General features: G+C 48.9%; 1 protein-coding gene across 1 annotated transcript in view; it reads left to right on the top strand.

Moving 5' to 3' along the window:
* Positions 1–18,067, top strand: part of Arsg (arylsulfatase G) — a 143,625-nt gene that overhangs the window by 100,766 nt on the left and 24,792 nt on the right. The window contains exon 9 of the mRNA XM_004655655.2: positions 10,817–10,925. Coding sequence (XP_004655712.2) covers positions 10,817–10,925 — 109 coding nt within the window. The remainder of the gene's footprint in view (positions 1–10,816; positions 10,926–18,067) is intronic.

Here is an 18,067-nt window from a genome sequence, read left to right as displayed (position 1 = left end):
CCCATGCTTTGGCCAGCGTGATCGTTGCTCCTCCACCTTCTGAAGCAGGTTCCTGGTTTCAGTCGTCTCAGCAACCCCTGTTTTTCTTCCTGGAACCTCATAGTTGTGAAGGGAAATGTCCTCAAAGCCCGAGTCTGGTCTGTGGGAGGCGGAATGGAAAGAAGAGAGCTCGTGGCTCTGCAGTTGAGCCTGGGCTGGGACCTCGCCTCAGCGGCTGCGTCGGCACAGGAAGCCCCGTTTCCTCTCCTGTCTGCTGAAGTGGGGACCCTCCTCTGTGTGCCGCGCGCGGCGAGGGGCAAGGGGGCCGTTGTCCATTGTCGAGCCCCGTGTGTGCTCTTTACCAATTCTCCCTGTGAGGCTCGTTTCTTCATTCTTCGCCCAAACAATCAGGGTGTCCCCATTCAATGGGGGACGAGAAAGGAGGCTGGAAAAAACCTTAGGGAAGATTTTCCTATGCAAGTGCTAGATCCCTTCCCTAAGACATGGCTAATCTTTAGGGTGTCCTGGGTCCCTGTCTTGGGAAACTACTCTGAGCTGGATTTCAGTCATCTCTTGTCACACACTGTTTTGGGTAAACATCCTGAAAACAAACAAACAAGCAAAAAACAACTTTGTGTCTTGATCCAGTTTCTGTAGGCACAGCACTTGAGCTGGTGGTCCTGTGGGGGGTGGGTGTCCTCCTACTTCAGAGGTCTCCCAGTGACCTTTGCCTGATAGGTAAGGTAGAGATAAATACTTCCCTTTCCTTATATTCCAACCAATTTCCTGTCAACTTATTCCATGGCTTCCTTCTTCCTCTCTGCCCGGAATGGTACGGAGGGTCCTGGAAAGCCAAACAGAGCTTTGCCTACAGCTTGGCAGGAGCTAGGCCTGTGAGCCAAGGCGTCTGCGTCCCTGCGGACCACCTGCTCCTCCTGACCCAGGTCCCTGTCAGCAGGATGCCTACGTGTCCCACTGCCAGGGAGCCCCTGTCAAGAGCAGATGAAAGGGAGTAAGCCAGTGTTTTCGCAACCGAGCGGGACAAACAGTCCTCAGAGCCTTGCTTCTTTCTCGCCGAAGCCAGTCTGCTGCGTCAGGCCACGTGCTGTCTTCCCCTGCTCCCGGGGCCTCGTGCCCCCTCCTCATCTTTCTTTTCCTTTCCTGGCCAGCCCGCAGCGCTCAGCTGATGGGATGAGGCAGCGTCTCCTGGAGTCATCTTTTTACTCCCTGCTGGAGTAAGGATGCTCCACTTGGCTTGGCCCTTATCCTCCTCAAACAAGGAGAAAGCAGACCAGCGTGTGTGTGCATGTGTGTGCGTGTGTGTGTGTGTGTGTGTGCGCGCGTGCGTGCGTGTGTGTGCCAAATGGAATGACTTTACTTTCTCCCAAAGACAAAGGGCCTGACTGCAAGCCCCTCCAACTGCAGGCCTTCTGCCCATGCGAACAGGTCTGGCTCCCAGCCGCCAGCCCCTCTCTGCTTGCACTCCTGACCTAGTTCCTACCAAGAGGACAGCTTCTCTCCCCCCCTAACTGACTGCTTCTCTGTCTGGAAAAATCTTCCCTTGTTTTATTTGAAGAGCAGAACTGTTCCTTCCTCCCCCTTGGTGATGAGGAAACCTTCTGTTGAATCTGGCATCTGTTCTCCTGGGAGACCTTGTTTGTTTATAATTCCGTCCTATCAGGTTGTTGCGTAACCTTCCCACTGGGAAGCAGGTCTGCATCCTGGGCCTTGTGGCCAGTGTGGGGTTGCAGGGACGGTGGGGGAAGGTCACAGATGCTACACGGGGGGGGGGGGTGACAGAGCGAGGGGCAAAGGGTATTGGCTGTTTGCTTTGGTTAGGGTGGGGTATGATGGTATGGACCTTGTGGAAGTTGAAGTTTATCTTTTTATTTTCCCCTTGTCTTTGGCCACCAGGCTTGGTGAAATGTCACTGTCACCATGTTCAAGGTTACCCTAACCCAGCAATAATTTTGGACCCAACTGCAGCCTGGATGCCTATGTTTCTAGAAAGCTACTCTGCAGGGGCTGGGGAGATCGCTTAGTCAGTAAAATGCTTGCCTTGCAAACTTGAGGACCCGAGTCTGGTCTCCAGAACCCAATGAAGAACAGGGATCGGAGAGACCGTGCAGTGGGTAAAAGCACTTGCTCTATGCCACGATGTGCTGTGGTCAGGTCATAGAACCCACAGAAGGCAGCACAAGGTGGTGAGCACATGTCATCCCAGCATGCCGCGAGGAGATGGAGGTGGAGACAGGAGAAGCCCTGGCGGCCAGGCAGATAGATGTCCGAGGCTTGCTGGCCATCCAGTGTAGCCTACTTGGTGAGTTCCGAGTCACCAAGAGACTGTCCTTAAGGAGGTGGATGGTGTTTTTGAGGATGACACCTGTCACCTTCCATACAGACCCATGCACCCGCATACACACAAGCACTTACATGAGTGTGTGCGTGTGCATGCACACACACAAAGACAGCTAGTATATAATGGGCATCTTTGGCAAGGACATGTATTTACATTTAGGAAGGAAGCCTGCATCTCTAGAAGGTTATAGAGGATGCACTCCTCAGAGCAGGAGTCTACAGAAGTCACAGGTGGGGATGCTTTTGTGGGATAGGCAGGTCACATAAAGGGATGTGAGTTTACATTTGTCGGCTGTGAGCAGGATTACAGATCTAGAAAGCTGGAGAGTAAGCCCTATTCATGACACTCAAATTTAGTTAAGAAGAAAAATATTATTCCAGATGAGACAATAGCTCAGTGCTTAAAGGTACTTGCTTGTAAAGCCTGCTGGCCTGGGTAAAATTCCCCAGTACCTATATAAAGCCAGATGCACAAGGTGGCACGTGTGTCTGAAAGTAGTTTATAGAGTCAAGAGGCTCTGGTGTGCCCATTCTTTCTCTGTCTTAAATAAACGAATACAAATATTAAAAAAGAAAAATATTATGTAATCTCAATCTCTCAGAGGACTATTGCACTCAACCTTCAGGAGCCAGAGGCCACCTGTGCTATTTTCTACTCATAGGTAATTTAGTTTTTCCTTTATTGTTCATATCTGTGCCTGGCCTTGAACTTTGTATTCATGGTCTTATGTAATTGTTCCACCACTGTATGAGATATGTACAGTCATTTTTCTCCTCCACGGCTAAGAGATGGAGATGAGGAAAGGTCATGACTTCTGCCCAAGGCCACATGACTAGGAAGTAGCACTGGAGTTAGGACTCAGATCTGTTTGGTTCTAGAGGTGTCTCACCAACCATCCTGTTTGGACTTCTCTCTCTTTCTTCTTTCTTTCTTTCTTTCTTTCTTTCTTTCTTTCTTTCTTTCTTTCTTTCTTTCTTTCTTTCTTCTTTCTTCCTGTAAATATTTTATTTATTTACTTGAGATGGGGAAAGAGAGAGAGAGAAAGAGAATGTGAATGGGATTGCCAGTGCTTCTTGTCACTGCAAACTAACTCCATGCAAATGCATGCGCCACTTTGTGCATCTGGCTTTACGTGGGTACTAGGGAATTGAACCCAGACCAGCAGGCTCTGCAAGCAAATGCTTTAAACTGCTGAATCTCTAGCCCTGTTTTCACTTTTTGTACTCTGATTCTCAGACCACTGGCATTAGAATTAGCTAGAATCGGAGCCTTTTGCTCATATTGAATTAGATTTTCTGAGGACAAAACCCTGGGAATGCAAATATTCCGTGGGTTCTCGCTGGGTGATTCGACTGTCTGGAGAAGCTTGCGTGCCTACTGCTGAGCTGCCCTGCCTCTCTGACTCAGCGAAACATGGCAGTTGGGTTCCTTCCGAGAAAGGCTGCTTCTTCCTAGGCATAGGCAGCGGGGAGCCTCGGTCGGCTTGCCCCTGTCGTGATGCACCATGGAATACCACTTCTCTTCTGGAGCCAGGGAAGAACAAGTAAGCAAATTCATGAATCATGGTTCTGTTTATATTTTGGTTGCTGAGGCTAAATATTTATTGCTTTAAGTAAGAGGTTCTGCTTTAATTAGAGTCATAACTAACCACAAGTACATTGAAGTGCATTCTCACAGCCATAGACAAGCATTTCTCCACAGAAATCCAGATGTAGCTAACACTCTTAGTGTGCTAGTGCCTCAGATCAAAGTATTAAGGCTTATCTAAAGTAACAGATGCTTTCGAAATCGTGTGGAAGTTTGATGTACGGACTTATCTATTGTTCTTGCTGTGACTTATCAGGTCACACTTACGATGGTATAGCACAAAGGATAAAGGTGTGGGCCAGTGTAGAGCCTGTGATTAAAAACCACGTAAGGTGGGCTAGAGAGATGCCTGAGTGGTTAAGGTACTTGCCTCCAAAGGATCCAGGTTCGATTACCCAGGAACATGTAGGCCAGCTGCACAAAGTAATGCATGCATCTGGAGTTTGTTTGCAGCGCCTGGAAGCTCTGATGCTCCCATTCTTTCTCTCTGCCTTCCCCCCTCCTGCCTCTCTAAATAAAAGTAAAATTTTTTAAAAAGCAGCTGCACTGAGTTGTGAAATGCATTGTGTCTGCTTTCCAACCTTGCCCATGAATGGGTGCTGTCCATGGGAGATTATTGGGAGAGCTTTACAAGATATTGGTGTCTGGGCCCCCCCTCCAGCCAACTTGGGATCAATTCATCCTGACCTCCGATCTCTTGGAAAAGCACCTCAGTGTGGATATTTTTAAGTTTTGCTTGTGAGTCTAGCATGCAGTCAGTGATAGAGTGCTGCCCTCGAAGGATTAGTGGGTGAGGGGAGTTTAATCTAAACTCAATCCTGGCATCACATTTGCTAGTTATGCAATTAATGTCAGTAGGCATGATGGCACTTGCCATTTATTTATTTATTTATTTGGTTTTTCGATGTAGGGTCTCACTCTAGCCCAGGCTGACCTGGAATTCACCGTGGAGTCTCAGGGTGGCCTCCAACTCATGGCGATCCTCCTACCTCTGCCTCATGAGTGCTGGGATTAAAGACGTGCACCACCACATCCTATCCGGTGCACTTGCCTTTTATTCCAACTACTCAGGAGATTGAGCTAGGAGGTCTGAAAGTTTGAGACCAGATTGGGTTACATAATGAGTTCAAGGCCACCTGGGCAACTTAGTAAGAGCCTGTTTCAAAAATAAAAATTGGACTGGAGAGATGGCATAGTGGCTAAGGTTCTTGTCTGTGATGCCTAAGGACCTGGGTTCAATTCCCCAGTACAGTAAGCCAGATGCTCAAGGCGGCACATGCGTCTGGACTTCATTTACACAGGCTAGAAGACCTGGCATGCCCATTCTTCTCTCTCTCTATCTCTTAAATAAATAAATAAAGTATAAAAAATAAAAATTACTGGGCTGGAGAGGTGGCTCAGAAGTTAAGGTGCTTGCCTGCAAAGCCCAACAACTTGGGTTCAGTTCCCCTAGGCCCACTTACAGGAGGATGTGCAAAGTTTTGCTTATGTCTGGAGCTTGTAGGGCAGGAGGCCTTGGGGTGCCTATTCTCTCTTTTACTTTCTCTGTCTCTTTCTTCCCTTGCAAATAAATACACTATGTTTCAAAAAACAAAAATTACAAAGGAGGGGCTGTAGATATAATGCAACGTCAGTGGTAGGGTACTTCTCTAGCTCTGAATTCAATCCCTGGTACCACCGAAATAAAACCAAAATCAAAAACACTTGGCCACTTTAAGCTTTTTTTTTTTTTTTCCCCACTTGAGAAACAGGAATCATAGTGCTTAGCTCAAAAGATTGACATGCAGGGCTGGGAAGCTGGCTCAGCGGTTAATTGCACATCCCTCCCAAGCATGAGGGCCTGAGTGGGGTTGAGACTGCCAGAGTTCAAATCTCCAGGTCCCACGTGAACAGCCAGGCACACTGCCTGTGGCCCCAGTCCCATGGGGGAGCAGACCAGGGAATCCCTGGAGCCCTACAAGCTCAGGGAATAAAGAGCAACGGAGTGGGGCAACTGATGCTCCACTCCCCCTCCCACCACAGGTGAGGACCCCACTCCCCCCACATACAGACATGCATGTGTGTGCACTCATGTAACACACACACACGCGAGTCATGGTGCATTAAACCATGCCACACAAAAGATTGTTATGCTAGTCCAGTGAAATGAACAGGGAGGGCTGGGGAGAAGGCTCTATGGGTCAAGAGTTTGCCTTGCCAGAGGAGGACCAGAACCCATGCAAAAAAAAAAAAAAATGTAAAAGACAAAACGTTGGGTGGTTTTATTACTATGGCTTTGCAGTATAACTTGAAATCAGGTATGGTGATACTTCCAGAGGTGTTTCTTTTGCTGAGGGTAGTTTTGGCATACAAGCAATGGAAACCCTCTGTCCATGGATGGGAGGAACCACTATAACTAAAGTGTCTATGAGAGTACAGAGCAAAAACAAAGGGGGCACTGCGTGGTGACGTGTCCTTGTAATCCTAGCACTTTAGATCCCTGGGGCTTGCTGGTCAGTCAGACTATCTACTTGGTGAGTTCCAAGCCAGTGAGGGACCCTGTTTCCCTGAAGAAATGACAAGTAAGGTTGTCCTCTAGCCTCCACACACAAGTGTGTGCACACTTACATGCACATGAATGTGCGCACACACGTAAATAAACGGGGGAGCCCTTGACGTTATGCTTAGGAAACTTAACTTGGTGCTTGGTAAGTGCTCAGTCAATAGACAACGTTGTTACAGTTATTACTGCATTTAACTGGGAATGAAACTAGGGCAGGTATGGCCGAGTAACACTGGGACCAGGGACAGTTGCTCTGAACTTCAGCCTTTGCTGGCACAGATAAACCCTAACAAGCCCTGTTTGAGACAAGCGCACAGGCTGCTAATCAGACCCACCACCTTGCAAACTTACAGAGGATGCCATCAGGCCTCTTTTCCCCACCCCTGGCAGCACCCGTGAGAAACTTGGGTTTGGAGCAGAGCGGTGTTCATGCTGTGGGTGATAAATATTTATTTTTATAATTGCTTGCCCACATTCATGACTCTTAAGCTAAACTCCCTTTGAGAGTACAAAGTCTGTGGGCCTGTGGTTATTTGCATGGCTGGAATATGGAATCGGTGTCTTTCTGTTAAAATTAGAATCCCAGGTGCAGCTGGGTTACCCCTCCAGCCCCACCTACGTGGCCACACGGAGGGGCCTCTCTCAACCCGCCTTTCTTCTCTTAAACTTCTCTGAACTTTGCTTGTGGGTCATCCGCTTTGGTGACATATACCTGCTTATAACTGGATCAGTTCCTCCCCAAAATTCACACTGAAGTCGTTTCCCCTGAGAAACATATAGGGGAAAGTGAGTCACTGGAAGGATTGTGGCAAGTTAGCCGAATCTCTCATGGTGAAGGCCAGTTGGAAAATGGATTCAGTCAGGGCAAGTGTATCCTGCTGGAAACATCCTGGAGGCAGAGACAGTATCTTAAGTCCCATTGCCTGTCACAAAGCAGACCCCCACTTCCTGCCTTCTGGTTAGAGCTCATGGCTTGCTTCTTCAGGCTGAAGCCTTGGCCTAGCTGTAGCATCTGTCCTCAAAGGTCAAGCAGGTCCATTTGAATGTCATGCGAACGGGGCAACATGTAAACAGGCCCTGTCCTTCCACCCACCCATCCCCAAAGCTTCCAAACAAATGCCTCTCTGAGGGCTAGAACAATCGAGAGATCTCTAGCACATGTGGATGCTTCCCCCTTGCTTTGCGGCCTTAGGCTGCAGTATAAGTCATGCATTCCAAAGCCACGTGGAAATGCTTTCTATGCCTGTTACGGATCCAGGTTCTCTGCTCCACGTGCATGAATAACTGGAGTGGCCTCATTGTGTGTTTGTGGGAGAGGCGGCTCCGGATGGGAAGAATGTATTTGAGAAATGTGAGGCCAGATCAAAGAGCTTTCCGCTCAGCCTGTAGCAACTTTATTTGGTTTCTTGATCCCCACACCCTTCAACATAAACAGTCCATAGGCTGGGAGTTGTTTTGCATTCTGTTTCTTACTTCAGCACTTGGGGGACTCCAGGGCTGATCTGAAGAATGCCGAGTATTTCCGATGTGGTGCTCTGGGGCCGGGGACATCAAAGGTTCTGTTTGTGGCCGTGTGCGGACAGAGGGTCCCCTTGCCTCCCCACCCAGGATGACATTTTCTTATGCAGCCAGCCAAATGTGGGGAAGTCGCATGACCGCAGTGTGTGTGACCACAGAATGCTTGCTCTGGAAAGGTTTTTGACACGCGAACTTTGTGGAATCCTTGGCCTTTGGCTCAACCGGGATGAGGGTGGGGTGTGTGTGGGAGTGGTGGGACCGGTCATGGTCACTTCAGTGCCATGTGTGTATTCAGGATGTTTCCATAAAGCATGACCTCATCTCTTCCAGCCCACTGGCTATCGTTATATTGGTGGTCACTTTTGACTTGGTTACTAAAACAATGCCTCTGATGGCTAATGTGGAAGTTCATAGATTTCACATGGTCTATTCTTGCCTTGCCCTGGAATGCAAGAGGTGAGAACTGAGATTGACATTGTCTTGATTCAAATAAAAAGCAAAACTGCCAGATAGGGTGGCACACACCTTTAATCCCAGAACTCAGGAGGCGGAGGTAGGATTGCTGTGAGTTCGAGGCCACCCTGAGAGTACATAGTGAATTTTAGGTCAGCCTGGGGTAGAGGAAGAACCTAGCTTGAAATTTTTTTTTTTTAAAAAAGCAAAACAAACAAATCCATACCAGATCAGTTGGGCACTGTGTGGATTAAATAACCCGAGAAGGTTCCTCCATCCCTCAAAGAATTGTAGTTTTTATATTTTATATTTCAAAAAATATTTTGTTAGTTTATTGGAGAGAGGAGGAAGAGGCATATATATAGAGAGAGGAAGAGGCAAAGAGAGGGAGAGAGAGAGAGAGAGAGAGAATGGGTGCGCCGGGGCCACCATCCACGGCAAAATGAACTCCAAGTGCATGCGCCACCTTGTGCATCTTACATGGGTGCTAGGGAATTGAACCTAGGTCCTTAGGCTTCACAGGCAAGCGTGTGTGTGTGTGTGTGTGTGGCGTATGCACATTTATTATGTGTGGATATGTACACCTGTGAGCAAATGAAGGCCAGAAGAGAATGTCCAGCATCCTTCTACTGCTTATCCGGTATTTCCTCGAGGCTGTCACTCTCTGAATGGAGCTGTGCTTTTCTGGGAGCCCCTGTCTGTTCCCTCTCTGTTCCTCACAGGAAGGAGGTTACAGGTATGCATGGCTGCACCCAAGCATTTACATGGGCCCTGATGGGGGGGGCACAAATTCAGGCCCTTATGTGTAAGGCAATGTTCTTACCTGCTGAGCCATCTGCCCAGCCTCGTTTTTATTTATTTGTTTCGATGAGCCCCAAGGGTTGACCCCTTGGCCTCACGGATGCTGGGCGGCCGCTGCCCCATGGGGCTGTCTTTCCAGTCCTCTTCTGTGTGCATGCCTTATTCTGAGCTGGTTGAGGGCCCTTGTCCTGTGCCTGTCTTCCCACAGACAGGAGCTCTCTGAGCTCTTTTCTCTTCCCTTCTCTTCATCTAACAAAAACTCTCTAAACCTTAAAGAAAAAGAGATGCGGGCTGGAGAGATGGCTTAGTGGTTAAGCGCTTGCCTGTGAAGCCTAAGGACCCCGGTTCGAGGCTCGGTTCCCCAGGTCCCACGTTAGCCAGATGCACAAGGGGGCGCACGCGTCTGGAGTTCATTTGCAGAGGCTGGAAGCCCTGGCGCGCCCATTCTCTCTCTCTCCCTCTATTTGTCTTTCTCTCTGTGTCTGTCTCTCTCAAATAAATACATAAATAAAAATTTTAAAAAATATATTAAAAAAAAAAGAAAAAGAGATGTTTTTGAGTTTCCCAAGATGGTGTTGAGCTTTTTATCCTCCTGCCTCAGATGTCTGAGTAACTGGGATTGTACGCCTATGTCACCAGGATGGCTGAAAGTGTAGCTTCTCATCCTAAACCAGTAGTCACATTATGATTAGTAGGAGAACAAATCTGTGACTTCAAAAGAGATTTCTAAAGGACCTGTCATGAAGCCTCATGTTGCAGGGACACACGGGAAGAAGTAAGAAACATACACTGGGAATGATGGCACATGCTTGCACTCGAAGCACTTGGGAGGCAGTAAAAGGATCAGAAGTTCAAGGTCATCCTAGTGAGTTCAGAGCCAACTTGGTACACCTGAGGCCCTATGTCACAAACAAACAAACAGCAAAAATCCAGACAAGTTAAAGTGTAAAGGTATCATGAAAGGAATAAAATGATACAAGTTACTATGAGTTTGACTTCTACTTATGGATGTTAAGTCCAGTATAATCAAAGCATGGATTGGGGCTGGAGAGATGGCTTAGTGGTCAAGGTGCCTGCCAGCAAAGCCAAAGGACCCAGGTTCTATTCCCCAGGACCCATGTAAGCCAGATGCCTAAGGTGACACATGAGTCTGGAGATCATTTGCAGTGGCTGGAGGCCCTTGGGCACCAATTCTCTCTCTCTCTCTTTGCCTCTTTCTCTTGCTCTCAAACAAAAACATAATAAAATGTCTTAAAATATTTTTAATTAATTAATTAATTTATTTGAGAGAGAGAGAGAAAGAGAGAGAAAGAGGCAGACACAGAGCAAATGAACTCCGGACACATGGGTCACTTTGTGCATCCAGCTTATGTAGGTCCTGAGGAGTTGAACCGAGGTGTTTTGGCTTTGCAGGCAAATGCCTTAACCGCTAAGCCATCTCTGGAGCCCTTAAAAATATTTTTTAAAAGCATAAATTGAAAGCCATTAGAGAGACGCTGTTCTCCTAGAGACTAGCCCTTAGCTGAAAAGAAGCATCAAGTTATCGTTGTCCCTAAACCTATCACCTCTTCTCACAGGGGGAAGTTCAGCCAAACAGACCACCTGGGAAGGTGGGCACCGAGTCCCAGCACTGGCTTACTGGCCTGGCAGAGTCCCCACCAACGTCACCAGCTCCGCCTTGTTAAGGTAGGAAACCTGAATGGTCTTGAGATCAGGGGGCAGGAATTCGAGCAGCAGAGCAGCAGCGGGCCCTTGGGTGTCGGGAGCTCTTAGGAAGGGCGCTGGTCCCTGCCTCGGCCGGGAGCTCCACCTACCTCCCCACTCTGTTGGCAGCAGATGCGCCTGCGTGCATCTACACCTGGCAGTTATAGCTGTGCACAGTGGGGCCGGGGCCTTCTCCTAGGGATGATGTTTCAGTGAAGGGGGAGCCTTGTTGGTTCAGGTCCCTCAGCATTGAGTGTTGGCACTGTGTACTGAAGAGAAAGAGGCAGGAGAAGAAAGCAGCGTTCTTTTTTGTTGTTGTTGTTGTTGTTTTTGTTTTTCGAGGTAGGTTCTCACTCTGGTCCAGGCTGACCTGGAATCACTATGTAGTCTCAGGGTGGCCTAGAACTCATGGTGATCCTCCTACCTCTGCCTCCTGAGTGCTGGGATTACAGGTGTGTGCCACCACACCTGGCTGAAAACAGCATTCTTATCTCCCCTCTGGGCCTGAGCAAAGGTGACAGTTATTGGTCCATCACTTAAATACTAATTATTCCACCCCTGGGACTAGGGTATATGTTATTGGTGAGAAGTCTGAATGCCATTGACAATCAGACAACCCTAAAAAAGGACTCCCGTTGTCCACATGCCCTGGAGGCCCAGGAGAAGGCAAATGGCTCCACTGGGCTAGTGGGGAAAGAATTAATCTTGAGGCAAGGGTGTTCTTTCTGGCCCAGGCAATGATATTCTGCAGTGGTACCTGCCTTAAGTGGCTTTTACCAGATGGAACAATCGTATGTGTGCGGTCTATAGGAGTTATCTTCTATTGCTGGAATAAAACAACAAACCAGCAGCAGTTTATGAGGCAAAAGGGTTTATTTCAGGCTTACAGTTATGAGGGATGCCTCATCATGGCAGAGGAGCTGGATCACTTCATCATATGCACATAGCAGAGCGAGAGAGTCAGAGAGAGAGAGAGAGAGAGAGAGAGAGAGAGAGAGAGAGAGAGAGAGAGAGAGAGGGAACAGTATGTGAGAGCTAGCTCTGAACACACAGTAGGGTTGGGCTTGTCAACCCCAAGGTCCACCCCTAGAAACACACTTTCTCTCTAGCAAGGCTCTACCTCTCAAATGCCCCACCACCTGGGCACTAAGTAGCAAGCTTAATCAAAAACACTCAGGGCCTGAGAGATGGCTCAGCAGTTCAAGACACTTGCTTCCAAAGCCTGATGGCCTGGGTTTGATTTCCCAGTACGCATGTAAAGCCAGATCCACAAAGCAGCACGTGTTTCTGGAGTTTGTCTGCAGTGGTAAGAGGTCCTGGTGTGCCCATTCCCTGCCCCCAACCAACGCTTGCAAAAATATGTGTGTTTTTCAGAGGTAAGGTCTCGCTCTAGGCCTGGCTGACCTGCAATTCTCTATGTAGTCTCAGGTTGGCCTTGAACTCACAGCAGTTCTCCTACCTCTGCCTCTCGAATGCTGAGATGTGCCACCACACCCAGCAATAACAAATATCTTTTTAAAAACATTACAAAACTTACTTGAGGCTATGGGGACATTTATATTCAAACCACCACAGTATCTCTTCAATGGATTGAGGCAGATGCATAAAACCAATTTTTCTGGCAGAGAATGTGGCTGTGAGGATCTGGGTCTCAATGAAAAGCAATTGTGGCTAAGGAACCATGACTTGCAGCATGTTGTCTCCCTGCTTATGACAACACAGGAGGCTCTCTGCACAAGCCAGTGTGTCCATTGGTCTGGTGACAGAGCGCTTTCCCAGTTCCAGAGGTTTCTTGCCTGATAGAGTCTGTCAAGAAGAAAAGTGCTGGGCTGGAGAGATGGTTTAGCGGTTAAGTGCTTGCCTGTGAAGCCTAAGGACCCCAGTTCGAGGCTCGGTTCCCCAGGACTCACGTTAGCCAGATGCACAAGGGGGCACACACATCTGGAGTTCGTTTGCAGTGGCTGGAAGCCCTGCTGCGCCCATTCTCTCTCTCTCTCTCTCTCTCTCTCTCTCTCTCTCTGTCATTCTCAAATAAAAATAAGCCAAAAAAAAAAAAAGAACAGTGCTGGGACGGGGTGATGGCTGAGTGTAAAGCGCTTGCCATGCAAGCGTGAGCGCCTGTAGTCTTAGCAGTAGGAAGGATGGAACAGGAGGATCCCTGGGCCTTCCTGGGCAGCTGGTCTAGCTGAATCCATGGCCTCCAGGTTCAGTGAGAGATCCTGTCTCAGAAATAAGGTGGAGGGGCCACTGTAGGATGGAGCTGAGTACTGGGGTTACATGCCATCCCAGGGCAGCTGCCGGGGGGCGGGGGACAAACAGTGGAAGATGACAGAGAAAATGTAGGAGTACCAAGATCCATTGATAAGACATGAAGATAGCCAACCGCCCACCACAGGACATACCACCCTACCACATCTGCCAGGGCCCAAGAGAAATCAGAGGGAGTGAGGGCATGAACACTGCTCTCACTGCTGGCCTGCCAACCAGCTCCAGGGTGAGGGTGACAGACACGGTGATTGATCAAAACCTATCGAAACAGAAGTCCAAAAGCTACAGAGAACTCAACACTAAGTCAGACTGCCAACAGGCCTGCCGTGGCTCAGGGAACACTGTGGAAAGAGGGGTGGAAAGACTGTAAGAGACCTGGCGTAGGTAGGAATATCCTGAGGCACGTTTCCTAATACCACGGGGGCTGGCTGACTCACAGTGCATACCATAACCCCACTAAGGAGGGCCCCCAGGTCACAGGAGAAGGGGCAAGGGGACAAAAGGGGATTAAAGTTTTAATATATATAAACTAAAATTTATTGAAATAAGGTGAAGGGATTTCGGGTCTTGTTTCTTTTTTAAAATGAGTGTGCTGGGTGTCTGTACGATTCTGCTCATATGGCTGCAGAACTTGGAAGAGCTGTTGCTGATACTACAGTCACATATTGTGCTGCTGTCATTGGTATTTCTTAAGCATTTATTTACTTATTTATTTATTACACAGAGAGAGTATGGGCATGCCAGGGCATCCTGTATGCACCACTTTGTACATCTATCTTGACATGGGTGCTGGGGAATTGAACCCAGGCCTTCACTCTTTGTAAGCAAGCACCTTAAATTTCTAAGCCCTCTCTCCAGCCCTGTTACTGGGGACACACACACACACACACACACACACACACACACACACACACACACACACAGAGCAGTGCTTAGCAGATCCCGCTGGCATCCTCCAGCACCTTCAGACTCAGGAGGGAGGAAGGTCGGAGACTGGAGGCCAGGACAGAAAGGGTAAACACCTACGATGACCACAGAAGTGGGCGGTAGCTATCATCCCTCGCGGTTTGCAGGGCCCTCGGGAGTTCTGGGCCAGCCCCGTGCCATCACGCGGGGCCGGGGTGCCGACGGCGGGTGGCGGCAGGTGAGGCAGCGGCCTCGCAGCCTGGAATCTGTGGTGCCAGGCTGCCAGGACGGCGGCCAGGAGAGCCGCTCGTCACATGGCCGGCTTGGGTGTAGTCAGAGTGCATATCTAGGGGCCCAGGGGTGCTCTGGGGCTGAGCCACACATGCACACATGACTCAGCCTTCCCTTTGTCTTATCTACCTTCAGCGACCACACCGTGCCATCTCCTTGATCACTGAGAGGGGACGCTGGGCCGAGGCCTGAGTTTATTGTCTGAGGGAACTGAGCTCCTGGTCCAGGCAGCCTGGGCTGCGATGCCCCTGGCACTTTCCCAGAAGACGAGTAGAGCAGGCCAGCCCCTCTCAGGATACATCGTGTGTGGGAAGTGAGTCTGCTTGGCAGCAGACCACTTTGCCACCACGGCGGATTCCCCTTCTGCTTCTCGGACCCAGTGACGCCCCTCGGGCCATGTGGGAAGAGCTTTTTCACTCCTTTTTCCTGTGTCTCCCTAGTCAGCATTCAGGGGAATGAGACTTAAAAAACTTTTTAATATTTTATTTTTATTTGTACTTGAGAGGGAGAGAGAGAAGATGGGCAAGCCAGGGTCTTCAGCTGCTGCAGTTGAACTCCAGATGCATGCACCACCTTGTGCATCTGGCTTACATGGGTCCTGGAGAATTAATTGAACCTGGGTCCTTTAGCTTTGCACCTTAACCACTAAGCCACCCCTCCAAACTGGGAACGAGATTTGGACCCGCTGTTCAAGAAACCGGTGCTCACATTGATTTCTTGCCTATCACTCATTTTAGCACTTTGTTCCTCAAAGGCTGGAGACCTTCTTCCGGGTCAGCAGCAACTCTCCTGAGGTCAGCCTCCCTCCAGCCTCTATTATAATGGCCTCAAGGGCTATGAGTATCCTAGAGTACTCAGCTAGCATGTAAGTACTCCCATGGATACAGAAAACTGTGGAGAAGAGGGTTCTGGGGGAGGAATTACTAATGGAAAAACCACCCCTCCAACCTCAAAGGGAATAAGAGATCGTTTCTTCTGGAACTAGATATGAGTGTCCATGACCCTGAAACACAGATTTAGTTTACTCCAAATTCCATGTTGAAGTATGGTAACAGTTTCTGAAGTTTTTATAGTAACAGAACAAAGAAAGGAATAAATCAAAACACTTTCTAAATACATTGGTGGAAACATTAGTTAGGCGAAACATTAGTTAGGCAAGGTTATCTATTATAGGCCTGAAAAGTTTTTTTGTTTTAAAGATAGCTTTATTTATTCATAAGCAGAGACAGACAGACGGGGGTGGGTGAGGGAGAGAGAGAATGGGTGCGCTAGGGCCTCTTGCCTCTGCAAACAAACTCCAGACACATGCACCATTTAGTGCATCTGGCTTTACATGGGTACTGGAGAATGGAACTTGGGCCATCCGGCTTTGCAAGCAAGTGCCTTTAACCACTGAACCACTCCTCCAGCCCTAAAACTTTATCTTGTTAACTTTTTTAGCTTTGGGTTGATGGAAGCTGGTGGTCTATTAGTATATCCAAAAAGATTCACCTGATACTCACAGTTTATTGTGTCAAACACAGAAGTGGGCAATACTTGATTCTTATGGGGATTAAAGCTAGTCCCAGGTCATTTGGCTCTGAACCTGCACCATTTCATCTCCCCACAATCACAGAGGTTCTAACCAACCCAGTGGGCCATGTAGGATGTTTGAAGTAGGTACAGCTGCTTTTTGGGAATTTTAGTTCACAGTGCTCACATGACTCCCATTGGTTGCCTTTCACAGATAACCAATGTTAACATTTGGATACATGCCTAAGTGATAGAATAGGATTATAAAAAGGTTTTCCACACAATTTTCCCCCAAAGCCTGAGGCTACACTCTTGAATAGAGAAAATCCAATATTTTTATTTATTGATTTGTGAGTGAGAAAAAGGAAGAGAAGGGGAGAGAGAGGGAGAGGGAGAGAATGGGTACATCAGGACCTCTAGCCACTGCAAACGAACTCCAGATGCATACATCACCTTGCACATCTGGCTTTATGTGAGTTTTGGGAATCAAACTCTGGTCTTTAGGCTTTGCAGGCAAGTGCCTTAACCACTGAGCAATCTCTCTGGCCCCAAACCCAATATTTAACAGACACTTACTGCTGGGTCCCACTGTGGTGCAGCCAATGCTCCAGGATCTAGGGACGTAGTCATAAGCAAATCCAAAGGAAAGGTAAGGAGCTGCCTTACCTGCGGTGGCCAAACCAAAAGGGCTTGGTAGTTTTACCATGTGACTCTACTGCAGGAATTCTCCATCTTGACATTGACTATATTTTGGGCCAAGTTCTTCCTCTTCCTCCTCTTCTTCTTTTTTCATAGTGAAAAGCAGAAAAAGGAGATTTATTCAATGTAGCCACATTGGAAAGATGAACAAAGAGGGTCCAGTCACCCTCCCCCCCCACCCCCGTCCATCTTTGGGGTCTTGACATGAGATTTGAGTTTAAATAGAAAGTAAGGGACACATGTAGGTAGGCAGTTTCAGTCAAAGGGTTGGTCTCATTCATCCCCTGGTCTCAACTCTGGCCCCCTTCGCAAAGTCTGAGCTGGTAGACCCCCCGCCCCCGCTCCACATCTCTGTTCAGAAATGAGGAGCAAATCTGTAAAACAGGGGCAAGCGGCAAGTGGCTGGACTTCGTGAGAGATCTGAGACAATCTCACTGGAAAAGCAACAATGTCTGCAGAGAGCCTCTGGGCCAAAAGGCAGCCGGGGACATCAGGTAGGAAGTGAAGCGCTGACTCTGTCCCATCTCTGGGCAAGAACCAGGTTCAGAAGTGAAAGCTATCACGAGACCATGCCCGCACCAGTGCTCAGGTGCCACCCCCTGGGCAGGGCTTAGCCATAGCCAGGCAACCCCATTCAAACCAGCCTGCTCCTCCCTGGCTCTGTCAGTGGGCGGGGGTGGGGGAGACGGGACATGGTCTGTTTCCCACAGTTGGGGGTGTTCTCTTTTCTGAAAGGACACACACCTGTACCCCCTGATGCTCCGGGAGCTCTGCTTTTCTCTGAAGACACCTCAACTTCCTCCACTAGTGAGGCCATTCTGGCCTCCAAGAGGGACCCAGGAATGGGATAGGTGCTAGGGGAATTTACTCAGCCCCGTGATACAGGCCAGCCCTGGAGCCTTCACAGCATGACTAAGGCCAGGAAGAGGTGGGGACCCAGCTTTTCTCGGGGATAATGAGAGGGGTGACTATACAGAGAGAAAATTACAACTACATGCAGACAAAGAACTGCTTCTATACCCTCAGGACAGCTCCATCCCTCCACTGGAGGTGGCTCCATTCTTGTCTCTCCTATTCCTGGCAACCTCCAGCCCTCACCTCCCCCAGCCCCCATCATAGTTCAAGCACCTAGTCCTTCCCTAGTGTTCCTCTGTCTCCTTTCTTCCCTACCTCAGATCAGATCTGCCTTTCTCCCCAGTGATGCTGCCCTCAGCTCCTGGGAAGCCTTCCCTTCCCTGTCTCCTTGCACTCCAGAACTGCCCACACCGGGGCACGTCAGCTCCCATCCTCCTGTGCCCTGCACTGTTCCCGTCAGGAGAGAGACCTCACATGGTCCTCCAGCTCTCCCCACAGATGGCACGGCCTGGGGATCAGCAGGCAGAGCCCTTCTGCAACCTTGCCACCACTGCCCAATCTCTGCCCCCAGATTCCTCTGGGAGCACCTTGGA

Source organism: Jaculus jaculus, chromosome 9 (genome assembly GCF_020740685.1).
Source record: "Jaculus jaculus isolate mJacJac1 chromosome 9, mJacJac1.mat.Y.cur, whole genome shotgun sequence".
Classification (NCBI taxonomy): Eukaryota; Metazoa; Chordata; class Mammalia; order Rodentia; family Dipodidae; genus Jaculus; species Jaculus jaculus.
This window is presented reverse-complemented; position numbering and strand designations above follow the sequence as displayed.